This window comes from Trachypithecus francoisi, unplaced genomic scaffold (genome assembly GCF_009764315.1).
Source record: "Trachypithecus francoisi isolate TF-2019V2 unplaced genomic scaffold, Tfra_2.0 Lachesis_group18, whole genome shotgun sequence".
Lineage (NCBI taxonomy): Eukaryota > Metazoa > Chordata > Mammalia > Primates > Cercopithecidae > Trachypithecus > Trachypithecus francoisi.
The window spans coordinates 2,431,586-2,451,424 of record NW_022681463.1 but is presented as its reverse complement, the minus strand read 5'-3'; the positions used below and the strand labels follow the sequence as shown (position 1 = coordinate 2,451,424).

The window sequence follows — 19,839 nt, the reverse complement described above, 5'->3', positions numbered from 1 at the left end:
ACGATGAGCCAGTCCCTCCTAAAGATGGCCAGGTCCTCCCTGGCTTGGGGCCAGACCGCCTGGGTCTGCCCTGTGGTGACTGTGGCGTGGCCCCCTTGCTTGTTGAGCAAATCCGTGAGAATCCACCGTGTACCCTGAGGGCGCGTGGCCTTTGCCCACCAGAAACTTCAGCGTGACAAGACATCGGATCGGGGGCCGGGGGAGACGCACAGACGAGGGGAGAAGCTGATTTCTCAAGGTCCTTGCATCCGTACCAGGGGCCCCTCCTTCCCCACACGGCGCCCTCTCCTTAGAGGACGGCCTCTGGCACCGTTCACTGTCCCTCTGTTTAAAAACTGAGGCCTGTCTGTGAGAGTCTCCTGTTCAGAACACAGTCCTCTTTTTCGGCTGATCTTTGCTCACTTCATCTGCATCGGCCACTGTGCGGCTGCCTGAGACATCCCAGCCCTCCGTGTCCTCCAGTGCTGGGACCACCGAGGGAGGAGGTGGGCCTTGGGCCTCGGGGGTCTCTGCAGGCCTTGAGCACATTGTGGGAGAGGGGTTGTTTGGTACGTGTGTCCCAAGGCTGATGCCTCTGGGTATGCTTTGCTGTTGGGGGTTGGAAGCTGGAGGTGAGGATGCGTTGGACTGTGCTCAGCTGTAAGAGGACCCATGTGTGGCACCATGATCTGCTCCTATGCCCCTGCCAGCTGATGATGTAGGAGTTGTTCCTGCAAAACATGCTTCGGACATTAGAGTCGGCTGGGAATGAAGATGCCGGTGTGCCCCAGAGTGGAGGCAGGGCTGAGGTGCGGGTGGTGAGTGGACTGGGAATGAATGCCACCTGGCCCTAGAGCGGAGGCAGGGCTGAGGCATGGGTGGCAAGTTGGCCAGGAGTGAAGACACTGGCAGGCCCCAGAGCGGAGGCAGGCCTGAGGTGCGGGTGGCAGGTGCATCAGCTGGTGCCATGGTGACGGCGTGAGGGGCCATGACGCGGTGGCCTCCCCCGGGGCTCGTGTTCCGGGGAGAGCTTATCTGGGATGCATTCTGACGGCAGAAGATAGGAACACAAGAGATCCCAGACACGGGAGGTCTGGGTCAATGTGCAGAGCCCACACTCGCTGTGGCTCGGGGGCAGCTCACACCATGGGCACCAGCCAGCCCCAGGTCCAAGCTTACAGGGAAGGACAGCTGGGCTGGGAAGACATAAATAATTATGGGTGGATGTCACAGCCCCTCGGCGGGCGTGAGTGCTGCAGAGGGGCTTATAGAAGTGACGTTCCTGCCCCAGGGATGAGGCTGACTCTCAAGAGAACCCAGGTGTGGAGAAAGCAGTGGCCCCTCTTAAGCGTCCCTCCTCTAGGTGTGCGCAGGGTGCGCAGCAGGAAGGGTGAGGTTCTAGACTTAGCTTTGGTGCTTGTCAGTGCAATCATGCCCACAAGAAAAGCATCCATGGCTGATGTTCCCAGAGGCAGGGCCTGGTAAAGCCATACTTTCCCCTCCAGCAAGCGGACGTGAGGGAGCCGAGGTTTCCAGAGGCAGGAGCCAGGTGTCTGGCATTCGGGGTCAGCCAACCCCAGAGCCAGTGTTCCCAGCGGGAGAAGCTGAAGCCTGGAGGGCTGGCTGTGCTGTGCTGGTCACATGCAGGGCAGGAGTCAGGGCAGGTGTGAGGCTCTGCGGAGAGAGGTTCCAGGAGAGGCCAGGGCCAGCAGGGACATGGCAGGCCGGGGTCCCACCAAAATCCAGCGTCCTTCCCAGTCCTTCTTGGCTCGGGCTGACTCCAGGGCTGGGTACGTTCTCAGAAGATGTGCGTCGCTCCCCCTAGCTTCTTGGGTCTTTCTGCTCAAACTCTGGGCCTGGACGAGTGGTCTCCGGTCACCTGGGAGCTCGTCGGGGACAGAACCTGAGTTTGAACGAGTTCTCCGTGGGACTCCCACCCAGGGCAGTGGTTGGGAGCCCCCCGCCGGGACTGCCAGTTTTCAAGCGTTGTATTTAAGTATCCCCCTCCGGGCCCTGGAAAAGTAGAGAGGCAGCCAGGAGCCTGCCTTCTGTGTTCTCGGTGCAGGGGTATTCTGAGAACAGCCCCTGCTCACACAGCTTTAAAAGGAACTTAGTGACCACGGACAGATGAGAACAGGAGACGCAGCTGCCTCCCGGGCGCTCGAAGGCTCAACTCCCCATGGGCATGCGTTGCCAGGGGCAGAAGGCTCGGCCCCCTGGGTCAGCATACTCTCTGGACAGCTCATTCCTGCCAGCCCAGGTCCCTGCAGCTCTGGGGCTGGCTCAGGGGTTGGGGACCTCGGCCCAGGTCCCCATAGCCTTGGGGCTGCCTCAGGGGACGGATCTCTGCTAAGCATGGCCCCTGCCAGCCCATCCACTCAGTGGATGGGACTTTGGCAGAGCATGGGGCCCCTGCAGGGAGGGTCTAGACAAGCAACACCAGGAACCTGAAGCTTCCCGGGCCGGGGCTCAGCTGTCGCCAGGACTGCAACAGTTAAGCTGCCTGCAGCGGGGATAAGTGAGCCGATGCTGCTCCTTAATCAGGGACATCAAATCGGAGGCCCTGGGAGGAGCAGCCGGCCGGCTGCCCTGCAGAGGCCAGGTCTGCGCAGCAAGCGCAGGAAGGTGTGGCGTCCCTGCTCCGCAGCCAAGATGGTGCTGGTGCTGCGCCATCCTTTGTGTGCCCGGGAAGGGCGTTCCAGGAGCCGGGTTGGGGGCTCTTGACTCGCATTGGGCAGCATGACAGTGAGCCGGCTGTCACTGCTGTGCCGGGACCTCTGGGCGCTGTGGCTGCTGCTGAAGGCCGGTGCAGGTGCGTGGGGCACAGGTGGGTCCTTGCCTCCCCGGAAGGTGTGGGGCAATTGTGTGGGGACATGGGGCTGGGGTGGACGTTCTGGACCCAGCCCTGTCCTCGGAGGCTGCTGGGGCAGGAGCCTGGGGCTGGGGGATGCCAGGGATGGATGTTGGGACAGGTGCCTCCAAGATGGGAGGAGCCCTGCTCCTTGGCAGGGAAGGTGTGCACAGGCCTTGCCGGATGGATGGTTTAAGGCCATGGCCCTGGGGTCCCTGGTGAGCACTGGGGCCGCCTCTGCCCTTGGCCTGTGAGGGACCATCTGTGCTGGTCCCGGAAGGCTGGATCACCTTTCCACTGGCTCCTTTGTTTGAGGTTTCTCATAGACAGGCTATGTGGACAAATGACGGCAGCACCCACATCTGGCTGGTGGAGAGGCTGTAGCTCCTCCTTGGAGGAGACACCCGGCCACTGCTGTCCCCACAGCGGGGCCACCCGTGGTGCCAGGCGTGACAAGCTGCCCTCTCTAGGCAAATGGGACTTGGGAGGCCCCTGGCCGAGCCTGTGGACCTGGCTGGGCAGCCTCTGTGGTCTCAGGTTTGGGTGCATTTGGTCTGATTGGGGCTCAGGGGCTGCTGGTCCACACTGGCCCTGTCCTGACAACTGGAGCTTTGGGGCAAGGTCCTTGGAGAAGGGGCCACGTGGGGAGGAAACAGCCTGGGTTTTGTTGATGCTTTTCTAAGAGTGGAGTACTCGTTTTCAAGAGATTTGTCCTAATTATATTTTCCAGTGGGTACTTATGCTAACTATTGATGAATAATTCATAAAATAAGCATCTTTGTGAATTTTATTGAATCAGACCTTAACTACCAATGGCAATGAATAAACATCTAAAGTTTCCAATTTTAAAATAAAGAACTGGCTGGGCACAGCAGTTCACGCCTGTAATCCTGGCACTTTGGGAGGCTGAGGCTAGGAGATCGCTTGAGCCCAGGAGTTTGAGACCAGCCTGGGCAACATAGCAAGACCTCATATCTGAGAAAAAAAAAATTAATAAGCTGGGTGTGGTGGTGTGTGCCTGTAGTCCCAGCCACTTGGGAGGCTGAGAGGGGAGAATCATTTGAGCTCAGGAGGTCAAGGCTGCAATAAGATATGATTGCACAACTGTACTCCAGCCTGGGTGAGGGCATGAGTAGGTGCAGGTGGCCACCGGGGTTATGGGGTTGGCTCTGGGGCACCGTGGAAGGCTCCGGGGTGAGTGGGGGCAGGTGGTTGCCTTAAGGGAGGTTGTGTCCCCTGGGTGCCCCCCGGGTCTGCACCCCTGATGCCCCGGCCATCCCATCCTGCAGTTCCCTCCTGAAGGACCAGGCAAAGCCAGGACCACCGTGGACAAGAGGAGAAATCATCCGAGTCCTGACGGTTCCTTGATCAGCCCGGGGACCTGCCCCAGGCTCTGTTTTAGTGTCTCACATCCTCTTAGGGTGCATTGAGGGAGAAGCATTGTCGGTGCCAGGGTCAGCCGGGGTCAGCCTGGCCTGCGTTCCTCACTGTGCCCCTCCTTGCTCCTGCAGAGGCCTAGGGACCTTTAAGGAGCTTGCCATATGTGGGTGACTTTTCTCAGAAGGTAAAATGCAGGGCGGGGCAAGCCCTGCTGGCCTCGGAGGGTCTGTCCTCGGGCCCAGAAGGGGCCAGTTGGGGGAGGCGCAGAAGGCCTGAGGCACTTGGACTCCACAGAGAGGTCACCGTGGTACAGTCAGGACTGTTGTTTTTAATTTTACAGGAAAGAATTCATTATGACGACCGTTTTTGTTCTCCTTTAGGCATTTTTAACATGTGTTCCAGGCAGACCAGGCTGTGGCCCTTCCCTCATGGCCGGTGCAGGTCACGCCTCCCCCCCGGCCCAGTGAGTGGGGAGGTTTGGCTCTGGTCTGACCCTCCAGGACGCAGGTGTCCTCGGCCTGCTGAGTAAAATCACTGCAGGCACAGAGAGGCAAAGCCACGGCCCCATGCATATGGGGTGTCAGAGACGCCAACAAGCACGGTGGCCACTGGGGGCTGGGATGGGGAAGCCTGGGGAGACGCTGGCCGGAGGACACAGAGTTCCTGTTGTGCCGAATGAATGAAGTCTGGGGGTCTGTTCATGGTGGGCCATGGGCTGTTGATGGTGACTGACTGTGGTCTGTTTATGGTGGCTGTGGTTGGTTCATGGTGGCCGTGGGCTGTTCATGGTGGCTCTGGTTGGTTTATGATGACTGTGATCTGTTCATGGTGGTCATGGTGGTCTGTTTGTGGTGGCCATGGGCTGTTCATAGTGGCTGTGGTTGGTTCATGGTGGCCGTGGTCTGTGGTGGTCGTGGTTGGTTCGTGGTGGCTGTGGTTAGTCCATGGTGGCTGTGGGCTGTTCATGGTGGCTGTGGTTGGTTTGTGATGGTTGTGGTCAGTTTGTGGTGGCTGTGATCTGTTCAGGGTGCCGTGGTCTGTTTGTGGTGCCTGTGGTTGGTTCATGGTGGCCGTGGGCTGTTCATGGTGGCTGTGGTTGGTTTATGATGGCTGTGATCTGTTCATGGTGGCCATGGTGGTCTGTTTGTGGTGGCCATGGGCTATTCATGGTGGCTGTGGTTGGTTCGTGGTGGGTGTGGTTGGTTTGTGGTGTCCATGGTCAGTTTGTGGTAGCTGTGGCCTGTTTGTAGTGGCCATGGTTGGTTCGTGGTGGCCATGGTTAGTCCGTGGTGGCTGTGGGCTGTTCACAGTGACTGTGATTGGTTTATGGTGGCCATGGTCAGTTCATGGTGGCCGTGATCTTTTCAAGGTGGCTATGGTCTGTTTGTGGTGACTGTGGTTAACACTGTATTTGTACCTGAGGTTTGCTGGGAGTGGATGTTGAGTATTCTGACTGCAAAAGGAAATGGCAGCTGTGGGAGGTGACAGTCACCAGTGAGTTTGGTGGTGGCTGTGGTTTCACAATGTGAACTGTATCAAAAGAGCACGTGTGCACCTTAAATATATACAATTATTTTTCTCAATATAGCTGGAAAAAATAGCCAGAAGCCAGAAGCTCAGCAAGTGAGGAGCCAGCCTGTGGCTCCATTCACAACACCCTGCACAGTGAACAGAGCTGAGTGAATGGGGCTGCTTAGCGAAAATCACTGGGCTCGAAGCTCCCTGATGGCTCCAACATGTCCCGTGACTCTGGGCAGCTCCTGTGTAATGGGAGGCCGTGCCCTGCCATGTCCCCGCCTTCTTGCCCACAGGCGTGCCCTGTCCCAGCCGCTGGGGTCTCACCCACCCATTAGCCTGGAAACACGCATGTTGGCACCCTCCCAGGCCTCGTGAGAGCCTCTCCATAGCCTCACAGTTGAGCCCGTGGCAGTGAAGGTCCCAGGCGCTGGAGCACATGGCATGGGCTTGGTCCTGGCACTGCCTGCCCTGCAGGCCTGGGCTGCTCACAGCTGAGCCTGACCTTGAATTCCCCATCTTTCAAACGAGGATGCTGAGGCTTCCTGCTCCCTAGGTCCTTGCGAGGACTCACTCCATCACTGGTGCCAGGACTGAGTGGGAAAACTGTCTTTCTGGCCTGATCCTCCCCCCAAGAGCACGGGTGGTCCTCATCTGAATCCTGAGGGGTCTCCCGGGCATGCCCTTGCTCCCTGGAACCCAGTCGTTCCAGGTGCAGCTGCTGGTGCAACCCCTTCTGCGGACAGGGGGTCTGTGTGAGAGCTCAGCTGCCTCTGAACAGGACAGGTGCTGGAAGACAGTGGCTGGGAGAGCAGGTGCACCCTGGACGGCCTCCAGGAGAGAAAGGGAGAGATGTATGCATCTCAGTGGGGGATGGTGGGAGACCCTAAGTTGTTCAAGACCCTTGGGTCTGGGCCCTGTGGAAATGCTCCCTGTGGGTGCCACCAGCCCTGCTCACTCAGCAGTCACCTGAGAACGCCCTGAGCATGTGGCCCGGGAGGCGGGGTGTGGGGAGGCAGTGGAGACGTGGGTACTGTGCAGCAGGTGGGGCTGTGACCAGAGGTGGCAGAGCTGGCAGCCAGCCCGGCCCTCAGGGGAGAGGGTGGCAGGGCCAGGGTCTCTGAACTCTGGAAGGATCTGTGTCCCTCATCCTGAAACCCGGCCTCCTGTGTCACTCAGACAGTGGCTCTCAGTCACTTTGGTCTCTGGTCCCTCTGCCCCATGATTTTTTAAGTTGTTCTAGCTCAGAAGACATTGCATGGATGGTGTGATTACCCCCAGCCAGGGCACGAATGCAGCCAGGGCACGAATGCAGCCTGGGCACGAATGCAGCCAGAGCATGAATGCAGCTGGGCACGAATGCAGGCAGAGCATGAATGCACACAGATCCACGCCCCGTGCAGAGCCTGCCAGGTGTGGGGTGGACGCCGAGGCCCACCTGGCTGAAACTGCACTTGGGCCATTTTTTTGATACCAGGAAACGTTCATAAAAATGCTGGTGAGCAGGCAAGTGCCCTCCTTGATGACAGACCCTCCTGGAGCCCCTGGCTCAGACAATGTGACCTTGAGAACAACCCCACATCGGCGTCACCTGGGAGCCTCACCTCGAGACCTCTGCATCGTGGTTGTGAAATCACTTGAGTGGGCCGTGGCCACTGTGGGGCAGAGAGATAGGGAATACCTGCCAGAAGATCCAATTGCAATCCGTGTGATTTAAAGATCTCACTGGGCTGTGCTGGCAGTTCTAGAGTGGGCAGCACTTCATTCCATGAACTAGAATAAGAGCTCCAGTGAATCACAGCCGGCTGTGTGGACAGGGCTGAAGAAAGCAGAAACCGAGCAAACGCGGTTCGGTGGCCTCAGTCACTGTCCTTTGTAAGCTTGGGGAGTCAGCGGGAGAATTGACCGACTGGTCACTTTAGGCGGCTCTGTGTCGTAAGGATTAGTTTCACATTAGGTGATTGCCGGACTTACATCAAGCTTGGAGAAACAGAAGATCTCTGCACACGCGTGTGGCCTAGGCCAAGAGCTGTCACGTAACTAAGTTTGTGCTTAAATGGGTTTTTAGTATGTTTATCTTTTTTTCTTTTCTTTTTTTTTTTTTTTTTTTTTGAGATGGAGTCTCACTCTGTTGCCCAGGCTGGAGTGCAGTGGCACAATCTCGGCTCACAGCAACATCTGCCTACCAGGTTCAAGTGATTCTCCAGCCTCAGACCCCTGAGTACCTGGGACTACAGGCACCTGCCACCATGCCCAGCTAATTTTTGTATCTTTAGTAGGGAGGGGGGTTTAGCCATGTTGACCAGGCTGGTCTCGAACTCCTGACCTCAGTGATTTGCCCACCTTGGCCTCCCAAAGTGTTGAGATTACAGGTGTGAGCCACTGTGCCCAGCCAAGTATGTATATCTTTTTGACAGTGTGAAGAATTTATTTAGGCTTGACTCTTTTAAAGCACCGTAATGAATGTATAATTAAGTTATGGTAAAGTCTTAACCCTTTGTTACAGGGGAACGGTAATGCTGTGAGTGGCCATGTCTCAGCCCCTGGATTTCAGCAGTCACCCTCGTAGGAGTCCCACCTCTGCGGGCAGCTCAGAACCTCCACGTTTTTATATTTAATTTAAAATGGTTAAATTCACTGCCATAACTCATGGAATTAGGTCTTTTTAAAATCTAAGCAAACAGTCTTCGAGACAGAAAAAGTTGGGTAGTTCTTCATCTGTTTGAAGTGATGCTTTCTGGATGGGCTGCATTCTAAGAATGTATCAGAAATGGAAATTCTGACCACCGTTTTGATTGCCCTTTTACATATTAAACAAGTTGAGAACAAGAACAACAAAAAGAGGGACCTCCGTGACTATGCCAAGGAAGACAGAGCCTGGCCTGGTTGGAAGACTGGCCTCTCTGTCTCCTGTTTTCTCCACGGTCCGGTAACAACCCTTGGTGAGCGTGGGGACTTCATTTTGATTTTCAGTCTGGTCTGTTGGGGCCTAGGCAGGAGCTTGGTCCCAAACAACACCCCCACGTGTGCTGAGGACACGCTCCAGGGGATTCTCGCGTCCGCCTGCATCAGAGAACCCAGGGCTTTGCAAGCCAGGGCGAGGCAGCGTGGAGAGGGCGGCTCTGGAGACGACCCCAGAGGAGATTGACCCAAGTGCGGGACGTGTGTGTCCTCCCTACCCGAGGTGTAAACCGTCTCGCTCCAAAGGGCGTCCGGAGGGTTCTGCAGGGAGGCTGTGCGCTGACTCCTGCACCCCGCGGGGGCGTCCGCCGGCTCCTGGCCCTTGTTGGTTGGTTTTGCGGGTCTGAGATGACACCCCCGTGGTCGGGCCGGTGTTTCCCGATCACCACTTCTGTCGACCATCTTTTCTGGCCGGGCCTTTTATTTTAAAATATGTAAAGGTGAAGCTTTCTGAGATCAGAGAAAGATTATTTAGTGAGCCATGGGATTTAAGTCACTGTGTATGTGACATGAAATATTTATACCTAACCCACTAGCAAATGGCTCGTTAGAAATATTTGAGATTTAATGTAAGTGAGAATTCTGCCAACCACGTCAGGATAAACCTTGAGCATCGGGAATGCAAAATCAAACAGACCCTTTAACCCACGTCACAAACAGAGGTGTGGACGCCCTTTTGTCCCAATGGCAGGGATGGGGCGCTGGCCCCGGGGTGTCCTGGTTCTCCTCCCTGACCCACGTGGTGTCAGGAGCTTGTCTGGAGGGGACGGGGACGCTGGCCTCCTGGGGTGTCCTTGTCTGAAGCCTGTGGTTCAGGCATTCTCCTCACTGAATTTAGATTTTGTTCAGATTTTGCGGCCTGCCTTTCTTACTGCCCTGCTTTGCAGCCCTGCCCTTCCTGGCTTTGGAGATCCTCATGGATGGGCTTGGGAAAGGCCTCTGGCCGGACGATCTGGTGACGTAATCCCATCTGACGCTCAGCCTTGGACTTTGAAAAGGCACGACTGTCCCGTCCGATGGACAGGATGCAGAAGCCTTTGGGAATGGGCTTGTTGCCAGAATAAATAAAAGGAGACAATTGGCAAAAGATGGGCTGGGCCCCACGGCCCCAGGCTGCTATGTGGAGAGCCTTGTCCTCTCCTCTGCCCACGGTCACCAGTGAGCACCAGAGATGGGCTTTCCTCCCTCACCTGGGCCTCTTCCTGCTGCCAGGAGCTGCCTTGCTGCCTCCACCTGTGACAGCCCACCCCCACCCCTACTGTGAGAGGGTTTCCAGGGCCCCACCCAGCTCCACCTGTGACGGTGTACCCCACCCCCACCCCCACCGTGAGAGGATTTCCGGGGCCCCACCTGGCTCCCATCCCCATCTCCTGTGTTCTCTCTGCTGCTTGCGAGGTCACCTGGGCTGGAAAGGGTGCCCGGGATGCTGCTCAGATGTCTTGGCTGCCCTCCCACCCCCACTCCCCATCCCCCACTCCCAGTTTTCAGGATGAAATTGCCGTCAAATCAAGCAAGCTTTTGAGTCAGCCTGTAAGAGGAAGGAAGTTTGCCTCAGTCGTCTCGTTTTGTTGGAACAAAGAGATCTAAAGATAGACACATGGCTCCCCTCCCTGGACTGTCTTTGCTGGGACCCTGTTTCTGTGAGGAAAACTCGGTGGGGGGCGGGGGGGTTCACCTGTGTATCAGGTGAGCCAAGGGCACCTCTGCCCTTCCCACCCTTGGCAAATCTCACCACGTCGGCCCTGTAGTGGCCAGAAGAGATCGGCCCTCCCAGGTGGGGCTACTGTGGTCAGTGCTGGGAACGGGCAGGGGCAGGCCTGGCCACCCCCTCGCCAGTCCCACCTGCTGCCTCTGCCCACACAGCGGGGGGAATGGGCGGGGCAACCTCTGCCCAGCCTCAGACATGAGGCCCTAACCCTCCCCTCTCAGACCTGCCGTGGGGTCGTCATGGGGTCATCACTGGGGAGTTGGTTAGGGTGGGGCTGGGGAGGGAGCTGGGCCTTGGGTGGCGAAGACGGGTTAGGGGCCCACCACCTCCCAGACATCCGACAGCACGGAGCCCCACAGAGGCCACGCTCGCCTGCCTGCGTCTCCTCCGGGGACCTGTCTCCTGAACCGAGTGGCCACCATTGTTCCATGCACTTCTTAGTCTTGTGGCTGCAAAATTAAGTAGATTGGAACTTTTATAGAAATTATGATCATAAAGGGCAATTTTTCCCATCATTCTTGAGTGGGTTCAAAAAACCAGGAAGAATGAAAACTTACACACGTAAATGGAAGAACGCCCAGTGCCCTGAAAATCCCAGGGCCGCCGCCTGCAGAAGGCTCCATGAAGAATGGGAGAAGGCCGACACTCTGCTGTGGGTCGGAGAGCGTCCGCAGGCCTTTTCAGGTTCACAGAGTGGCCGGTGACCACTTCAGATGTCGTGATATGTTAGAGTTTATTTGTATGAGCTTAGCTGTGTGCAGTTTCTGATTATGCACATGGGGAACCCTGCTTTTCAAACCCAGAATGAGGTCTAAGGACAATATTTAGAGTTTGTCCTGGCCCAAAGAGTCCAGAGGCACTGGGGGCTGCCAGCAGGTGGACACTGCAGTGCGGATGGTAGACAGGTGGTGTGGACGGTGGACAGGCAGTGTGGACGGTAGACAGGCGGTGTGGACGGTGGGCATTGCAGTGCGGATGGTGGACAGGCAGTGTGGACAGTGGACAGGCGGTGTGGACGGTGGACAGGTGGTGTGGACGGTAGACAGGCGGTGTGGACGGTGGGCATTGCAGTGCGGATGGTGGACAGGCAGTGTGGACAGTGGACAGGCGGTGTGGACGGTGGACAGGTGGTGTGGACGGTAGACAGGCGGTGTGGACGGTGGACACTGCGATGCGGATGGTGGCCAGGCGGTATGGACGGTGGCCAGGCAGTGTGGACAGTGGACAGGTGGTGTGGACGGTGGACACTGCAGTGCGGATGATGCACAGGTGTTGCTTTGCCCCCCACGGGCCTGTGACGCCAGAAAGTGGAAACCCACCAGTGAGGGGTTGGGGCCTTGACATTGGATTCCACAGGATGCTCTGGGAAGGCACCCCCTCCCTTCCTCTGCTACGTTAGCACGGACAGCGGCTGGGCCAGGGCCTGTGGTGAGGGTGGGGAACCCCAGGCATGGTCCCTGCAGCCTTGAGTGGGGGTTTGCAGGCACCCATGGAGGGTGCAGGCTGCCATGAGGGCCCCTGCCTGATGGGGAGGTGGAGAAAGGCCTCTCTGAGGTGGCATCTTGGTAGGAAATTGAGTGGGGTCAGACTGGCCACAAGAGGAGCGGCTGAGCAAGGGCCCCAGGCCCAGACCTCACCCTTCCAAGGACCCGAGTGTGTGGCAGCCCCTGGAGGGGTGGCTGAGGAGACTACAGTGGACAGCCTGTCCCAGAGGCAGCTTCACACCCACACGCACCACTCTCTCAGAATGTGGAGGGACGGCGGGCAGTGTCTGTCCGTCTCTAACACACGGGAAAGACATTTGCTGTCAGCAGGGCCCCAGAGCAGGTGCCGGTAAGGTCCAGAGCCAGGTCAGGAACGCCTGAGCTCGTAGGGAACAGGCCAGGCCAGACACGCCACCTCTCAGCGCTGCCAGAACAGCGTTTGGGAGTCATGGTGGAAGGTGTCCACATGGATGTCTGACTCTTGCGGTCGATGGCCTCTGAGAGTTGAGGTGCGGAGAGGGAGCCACAGACATGGGCCAATGCCTCCCCGTTTGTGGCCCCAGTGAGCCTGGGCCACCAGCATCCCGCGGCCATCACCGACCTTGGAACCCCCCTGTCCAAGCCGTCCCCCCCGTGATGAACCTGCCAGCTCACAGTATCCACAATCTTTTTTTGTAGCCCCTAGAATTTCTAAAACTCCAGGAGACCTTCCCCTGTGACCCTTTCCATGTCAGCAATGTGCTTCTCGTGGGGTTAGCAGGTGTTGGATATGAGGACGGTGCCTCCTGATTTCCTCTCTGAGGCTACAGTCGCTCCTGGTGGGAGAGAAAAACTTACTGTAAAATCTGAACATCCAACTGCGCAGTCTAGGCTGCCGTCAGCTGCACCAGACGCACATTCCAGAGAGGTGTGCGCCGGTGGAAGTCACCCTGCCAGGAGCATAAAAAAGTATTTCATGCTTTACTGCTTGCCTGTTTCTTTCTCCCACAAAAGAAGCCATTGCTGACACATGGTTGCATACTGGGAACGGGTCTGTGCCCTGAACTCTCCCTGCGAGGCTCCGCACAAGGGCCTTGACATCTGCTTGGCTCTGGCAGGCCCCGTGACACCGTGGTCCCGCCACTTCCTCACCAGCACCAGGGTTGTCTCTCGCTCCGAGGCAAAGCAGTCCCGTAGCCGGCAGGGCCGCAGCCAACACGGCCCAGGAGGGGCCCCTGTGTGTTCCACTGCGTCCCGTGTTTACACTTGTTTGTCTGCAAGACTGGAAGAGCAGGATTTAAGTCTGATGCCAGGTAGATATTATCTTGTGGCCTCCGCTGGGAATTTCCAGGTACAAACACTTCTGTCCCATATCTTCAGGCTGTTAGTGGCCTGGGTCCTCAGGTGTGGAAGAATTGAACGTTTAAGCCATTCTCAGGTCATCAGCATGAGTCCTGTGTCTTTCATTTTTTTTTTTTTTTTTTTTTGAGGCGGAGTCTTGCTCTGTCGCCCGGGCTGGAGTGCAGTGGCTGGATCTCAGCTCACTGCAAGCTCCGCCTTCCGGGTTTACGCCATTCTCCTGCCTCAGCCTCCGGAGTAGCTGGGACTACAGGCGCCCGCCACCTCGCCCGGCTAGTTTTTTGTATTTTTAGTAGAGACGGGGTTTCACCGTGTTAGCCAGGATGGTCTCGATCTCCTGACCTCGTGATCCGCCCGTCTCGGCCTCCCAAAGTGCTGGGATTACAGGCTTGAGCCACCGCGCCCGGCCGATTTCAGAGAGAAATTGTGTGAATGTTCAAGACTGCAAATGTGGCTGTATGATGAGCGTGCTGGCCAGAAATCGTGTCTGCTCTGTGGTCAGTGGTCAGTGTCCCCGAGGCATAGTAGCCCAGCAGCCGATCTGTGGCACAGACCACCAGCCTGTCAGTCCACACAGCTTTCCCTGGAGGGTCTTGCTGACCTCGTGCTCCCAGCCGGTGCTGGCTGCATGCTCCTGGCTGATGCTGACCCTGTGCTTCCAGCTGGTGCTGGCCCCATGCTCCCCCCATGTTCGTGGCTGGTGCTGGCCCCGTGCTCTTGGCTGGTGCTGACCTCGTGCTCCCAGCTGATGCTGGCCTAGTGCTCCCGGCTGGTGCAGGCTCCATGCTCCCGGCTGATGTTGGCTACGTGGTCCCAGCTGGTACTGACCCCGTGCTCCTAGCTGATGCTGGCCTAGTGCTTCCCCCGTGCTCCTGGCTGGTGCTGGCCTGGTGGCCACAGGTGCTTCAGTGCGTCCAGACCCATCTGGAATCTGCTGGGTGGGGGGATGGGTGTGGGAGTTGACCCTGCTGTTGCCGTCCTGCCTCATTTATGTCCAGCTAATGGCAAGGCCAGGGATGTGGCACAGACCCCCAAGGGTCCCGTGTGTGCAGAGGCAGTGGCCCATTCCGTGGTCAGGTTTTCCTCATAGGCCATAAGTTACTGCACCTGCAACAGGCAGGCAGGGGTCACCTGAACATTTTCCCCAGTGTGAGTGGGACTCAGACCAAAGTGTATTTGTCCCAGGACCAGGACCAAGCCCTTTCCTGCTGCTCCCCTGCCTCCCCTCTGCCCAGGTCTCTCTCTTTGTCCTTCCCTCTGTCTGTCAGTCCCTCTCTCTGAACCTCTTATACCACACTTTCAAAATCAATGGTGAATCATTCAACACACAGCTTTTGTGCGCTGAGAAACAAAGGCCTCCACGTATTGGAAACTGAAAAGCCTTTTTCCAGCCACGTGATCCGCTCCCGTAGGTGCCTGTGGATGTGCCAGCTCTGCCTGGGATCGGGTGGGCGCTTGCAGGGTGAGGCAGCTTCCTGGGACTGACGCGTGCTGTCTGCTCTTTCCGTGCAGATGAAATCATGCACCAGGACATCGTCCCGCTCTGTGCTGCCGACATCCAGGACCAGCTGAAGAAGCGCTTTGCTTACCTGTCCGGTGAGTTCCAGAAGCCGGGACGGGGTGGAGAGGGAGGGGTCCGGGGCCAGTTGTGGGCTGAGCAGTGCCCACGGCCTGGTCATTCACTGCCTTGGGTCTGACCTGTGACCTGGTGGCTCTCCCCATCTCTGTGAAGTGGGCAGCTCCATGCCAGTTGGCACACAGCCACTGGGAGGAGGTGGGCGGGGGAGGGTCGGGGGACGTGGCCTGGACACCCCTGACAGCGGCCACCAGGGACAGATGGAGTGGGGCGTGGGTGGCCGAGCCCATGGGCCTCAGTGACCCGCAGTTCCTGCTGCATCTGGGCACCTCCCAGGCCACGCCTCTGTCCACTGCAGCCTCCAGTCCTGTGTCTGGCACACCTGTGGAGGTGGTGCCTGCAGACTTGGGGACATAGTGAGGCTCCCAGCCCCGCCGTGTGGGTGCAGCAAGGGCACCTGCAGTGAGCCTGAGCTGTGCAGACACTGTTCTTATGTGAACAAATCTGCCCAACAGGACCCATCAGAAAAAAAACATGAAATGTGTGCCCTCCCTGGGACATAAGGGTGCCCTGATGCCGAGGGTGCAATGCTCTCGGGAGCTCAGCCTCTGCCCCTCTGCATTCTCATTAGCAGCCCGGCCCCCAATCCATGGCTGGCATGGGGGGGCCTCCATCCCGCACTGGCACCTCCAGAGCCAGCCCACACCCCAGGCCGGGCCTCGGGGTCTGAGGGAGGCTGACTGCCAGGGGCCGAGGTGTAGCTGGCGAGTTTTACGAGACCAAAATCGAAGAGACAGCAACATGATGGCCAGAGGAGGAGAAGCTGTCCAGGGACTCGGTCCTGCTTTCCATGGCGGAGAGGCCCAGGAGGAGGAGGGATAGAAAGGGGGTCTCTGGAGAACTGACAATTCCCAGGGACAAGGGCTGCAATCCCCCTGCGTCGGGGACCAGGTGTGGTGATGACTCAGGAGAGGGACCGTGGTTTCTGCCGGTTCCTCCTGCGTCCCCAGCCTCTCCCCGCCCCTTTCACGACTCCCAAGAGGCTCACAGCTTTGCCACCAGGAGGGCCCCGACCTGGGCCTCCAGCCTCGACCTTCCTTCAGTTGCCAGGCAGTGCCCCCACCCCAGTGGTGCCTGGGAGGGCAGAGTCCCGGGACGGCCCCAGCCACCCACCTTTTCTCAGTCGTTCCTCAGACGCCGGCCCAGGAACTCTGTGAGGGGATTTTGCAGATGAATGTAAGGCCCCAAATCAGCAACTTGAAGATCTTCCTTGGTGGGCCTGACCCAGTCGGCTAAGCCCTTAAAAGAGGTGGGGCTCTTCCTGGCATGAGAGATTCCAGGTGCAGAGAGAATTTGACACAAAGGGGTTCTCTGTGTGGCCCTGAAGGAGGCAGAGGCCGCCTGAGCAGAAGAGCCACCGCACGGGCAGCCGCCAGGACCCTGGGGCCTCAATGCTGCAGCTGGGAGCAGAGCTCTGCCAAGCCCCTGGGGGAGCTGGAGAGTCTGAGCTTAGAGAGAATCACAGCCCAGCAACCCCTCCATGTGGGCCCAGAGACCCTGAGCAGAGACCCACAAGCTGATAAGTGCCTGAGCGTCAGTGATCTTGGGAACCACACCAAAGCCTCCGTGGGCTCCTCTCCCTCCTGGAATATAAGCCAGAGTCCCCTGTGGCACCACTGCCCCCACCTCGTCTCCTGCCCACGCCCTGGAGGCAGGCTGCTTCCCTATCGCCCTGCCTCCCACCAACCTCGGGGCCTTTGCACGGGCGGCGCTCTCCATGCAGCAAATTTTTTCCACGGGGCTTGTGGCTGGCCTGTCCCCTCAGGTCCTTGCTCAGAGGCACGCCCTTGGACGTGCCCTCTCCCTCCTCACCTGCTCTTTGCTCCACCCCCTCGTTATACGTCCTCACATCCTCCTGTGTGTGGCGTGGGTCCCTCCTGAGGGCTAGGCTTGCTCACAGCTGCCTCCTGGCTCGTAGAGGTGCACCCAGCCTCAGAGCCACGTACAGAGGGCTCAGCTGTGGGCCCGTCTGGGGTGGGACCCCGGGCACGCCACGCTGTTCTCGGGATCCAGGTCGTAGCAGCACTACCGCGTCTGAGACGGATCGGTGTCGGCTTGAGCTTCTCTTGCAGATGTGCAGATTTGGATGAAGTCTGTGGCAGCCTCGGGTCTGTAGGTCTCCAATCACCCCGTCCCCTCCTCACCGTATCCAGCACAGCTGCGTCCTGAGGCTGCACCTGCACTCCGGGTTCCTGCCATGAAGCCCCCTTCTGTGTCCTCATGACAAAGGCCGTGCACTGGGGAACGGAAACATCCGGGGTTCGTCTTTCAGGTTCCCTGGGGTGTGCCCCTTCCGGAGGCTCCTTCGGGGGCACAGGTGTTCCTTGGTGTCCCTTGGCGTCTTCACGCAGCCACCTCACCTGCACATCGACGTCTCCTCTTCTGCCTCAAAGCCCCTCTGTCTTTCTCCCAGGACACCCGTCATGAGATTTAGGGCCCACCGTATAATCCATCATGGTCTCATCTTGAAAACTTTGTTACCTTTGCTGCAAAGACTTTTCCAAACAAAGTCATGTTCACAGGCTGCTGGGACAGGGAGTGTATGTGCCTTTCAGGGCCCGCCTTGGACTCGGTAAATCTGACTCCGAGGTTTGCTGTCTTGACAGCTGCCCCCAAGCGGGGCTCCCCTCCTGCCCCAGCATCACCCACAGGACTCGCTCTCCCTGTCTCACTCCACCCGAAGGAAACACAGACTCCCCCGCCAGCCACTCCTGCACACGGACCACCGTGGCGCTGGGCCCAGCTGGGCGAGACCCTTCCCTGTGGCTGGAGCCCACAGGTTGGCGCCCCAGCCTGTTCTGTGGACATTGGCTGAATTCGCTGGTCTCTGCATGCCTAGAATGGCTTCCATGAAGTGCCAGAGCAAAAAACTAAAGATGTCAGAAGGAATGGCTCCGAATTCTCCTTTTCTTTTTTTTTTTTTTTTTGAGACAGAGTCTCACTCTGTCGCCCAGGCTGGAGTGCAGTGGCCGGATCTCAGCTCACTGCAAGCTCCGCCTCCCGGGTTTACGCCATTCTCCTGCCTCAGCCTCCCGAGTAGCTGGGACTACAGGCGCCCGCCACCACGCCCGGCTAGTTTTTTTTTTTTTTTTGTATTTTTTAGTAGAGACGGGGTTTCACCGTGTTAGCCAGGATGGTCTCGATCTCTTGACCTCGTGATCCGCCCGTCTCGGCCTCCCAAAGTGCTGGGATTACAGGCTTGAGCCACCGCGCCCGGCCCGAATTCTCCTTTTCAAGAGGAGACTGCATTTCTTTCCACGTGCCCTGCTGATTTCTCCTCCCTGCAGACGTCCGCGCCGGCCCTGTGCTGTGTGCCGTGGAGCCAGGACTGCCCGTGTGACGTGTGTGGTCCCCTCTCTTCTGCCTCTGTGATCTGTGGATGCACAGGTGCCAGGCAGAGCCCCACAGCTCTGTCCAGGTCCCGAATCCAAATGAGGCAGCTTTTGAAAGGCGGCCGAGTGAGGGATGCCTACACCTCGGAGGCTCCAGACCCCCATACGTTGCTGCCCAAAGTCAGGACGAGCTGCGGAATCACACCTGGACTCTGTGTCTGTCACCCACAGATAGCAGCTCCCAGTTCAGCCTGCGTCCCTTGTCATCCACGCCCTCTACTCACAGTGACATCTGCCCCAAAAGCACTTCGCTTCACCCTGAAGCTGCGAGACCTGCCACCCTACTGTCCCCTCTAGTTTTCTGAGATTTGAGGAACGAGGAATTGGGTGTAAAATCAGGAAATATCCTACATGTAAATTCTTGATTATTCTCGTCCTTCCGGGCAGAGCCGCGTCCCGCGAGTCAGCCGTTTGACTCTTTCTTCCTGAAGGATGAGGGTTGCGGGGGGCGCATGGGTGCCCCAGACCCAGAGGCAATGGCGCGTCCCCTGGTGTGGCGGTCGGAGCAGGCCCCGAGGCAGTCGTGGGCTCAGAACTCAGTCCTTGTGTCATCCTAGAAAAGATGCTTCAACTTGCCGACCGTCAGCAAGAGCTAAAAACAGGGCTGGAGAATTTACCACTGAGGAACTTATGATCTGAAGTGAAAAACGCTGAGAACAGACTTGCCACCAGTGAAAACCACAAAGCTGAAATGGAGGCCGTGCCTGGAACGCAGAGGCCACTTGCGCTGCGTGTCTCACCCCTGCTGCGGATGGCAGCCCCCTTCCACTGCCCAGGCAGCTCTTGGAAATCTCGTTTTGCTTTTACAGGAATGTGGCATGGTCAGAGGCAGCCATCAGCTGTCCAGGGACCTGGATTTGACAGGATTGTTCCATCCCATGTCCAGGCAGCCCCAGGTGTGTGGAGACGGCGCAGACTTAGGAGACCCTCCCCCTGGCCTGTGCTGTCTTCCCGGGAAGAACACTGGAGACCTTCGTCTTTTCTCCTTTCCTCACCTTCCCCAAGCGCTCGCTGCACAAGCCCCCTCCTGTCTTGCCCCTTCTCCCACCCCATTTTGGTTTGGTCCCAGCTTACATCTCATCCTGAGGATTAAGTGTGCAGCTGAATTGCAGTTCTCAGATGAGCTGCAGGACTCCACGGTGGCACCTGCATGGGCAGTCCTGAGAGAGGGATTCGAAGTGGGGAAGGACGCCGGAGGCTTCCTGGCACATGGTCTGAGGCTCCAGCCACCAAGTCCCAAGCTCAGTCTGCGCTCACCACGACCTGACGGCTGCTCCAACCTATGGGGACCGATCCGATCCTGCACTCCCTGAGGCCAACAGCTTTTTGACACCCAGGCTTCAGCCACAGACAAACAGACGTTCCCTGCCCATGGGAGTTTGCCCTTGCTGGAGAGAAACAGAAATGGACACAGGATCACTGGGGTGGCCCTGGGTGTTCTGCGGAGAATCAAAGTCGTGAGATGGAGACAGGAATCCTGTTAGGTTTGGGCGGAGCCGCATGTGCTCCTTTCTGGACCTGCTTCAAGGAATCCGATGGTTGCACGACCTCAAACCAGTTGCTGTGGGATAAATGTTTGTGTCCCTCCGAATTCA

General features: G+C 58.0%; 1 protein-coding gene across 14 annotated transcripts in view; it reads left to right on the top strand.

Moving 5' to 3' along the window:
* Positions 1–19,839, top strand: part of MCF2L (MCF.2 cell line derived transforming sequence like) — a 195,612-nt gene that overhangs the window by 98,226 nt on the left and 77,547 nt on the right. For all 14 annotated transcript variants that reach the window (XR_004428947.1, XM_033177185.1, XM_033177184.1 and 11 more), the window contains one exon: positions 14,729–14,812. Coding sequence is in view for 13 of the 14 variants with exons in the window: in XM_033177185.1 (XP_033033076.1) it covers positions 14,729–14,812 (84 nt within the window). In the remaining variant the exon portion in view is untranslated. The remainder of the gene's footprint in view (positions 1–14,728; positions 14,813–19,839) is intronic.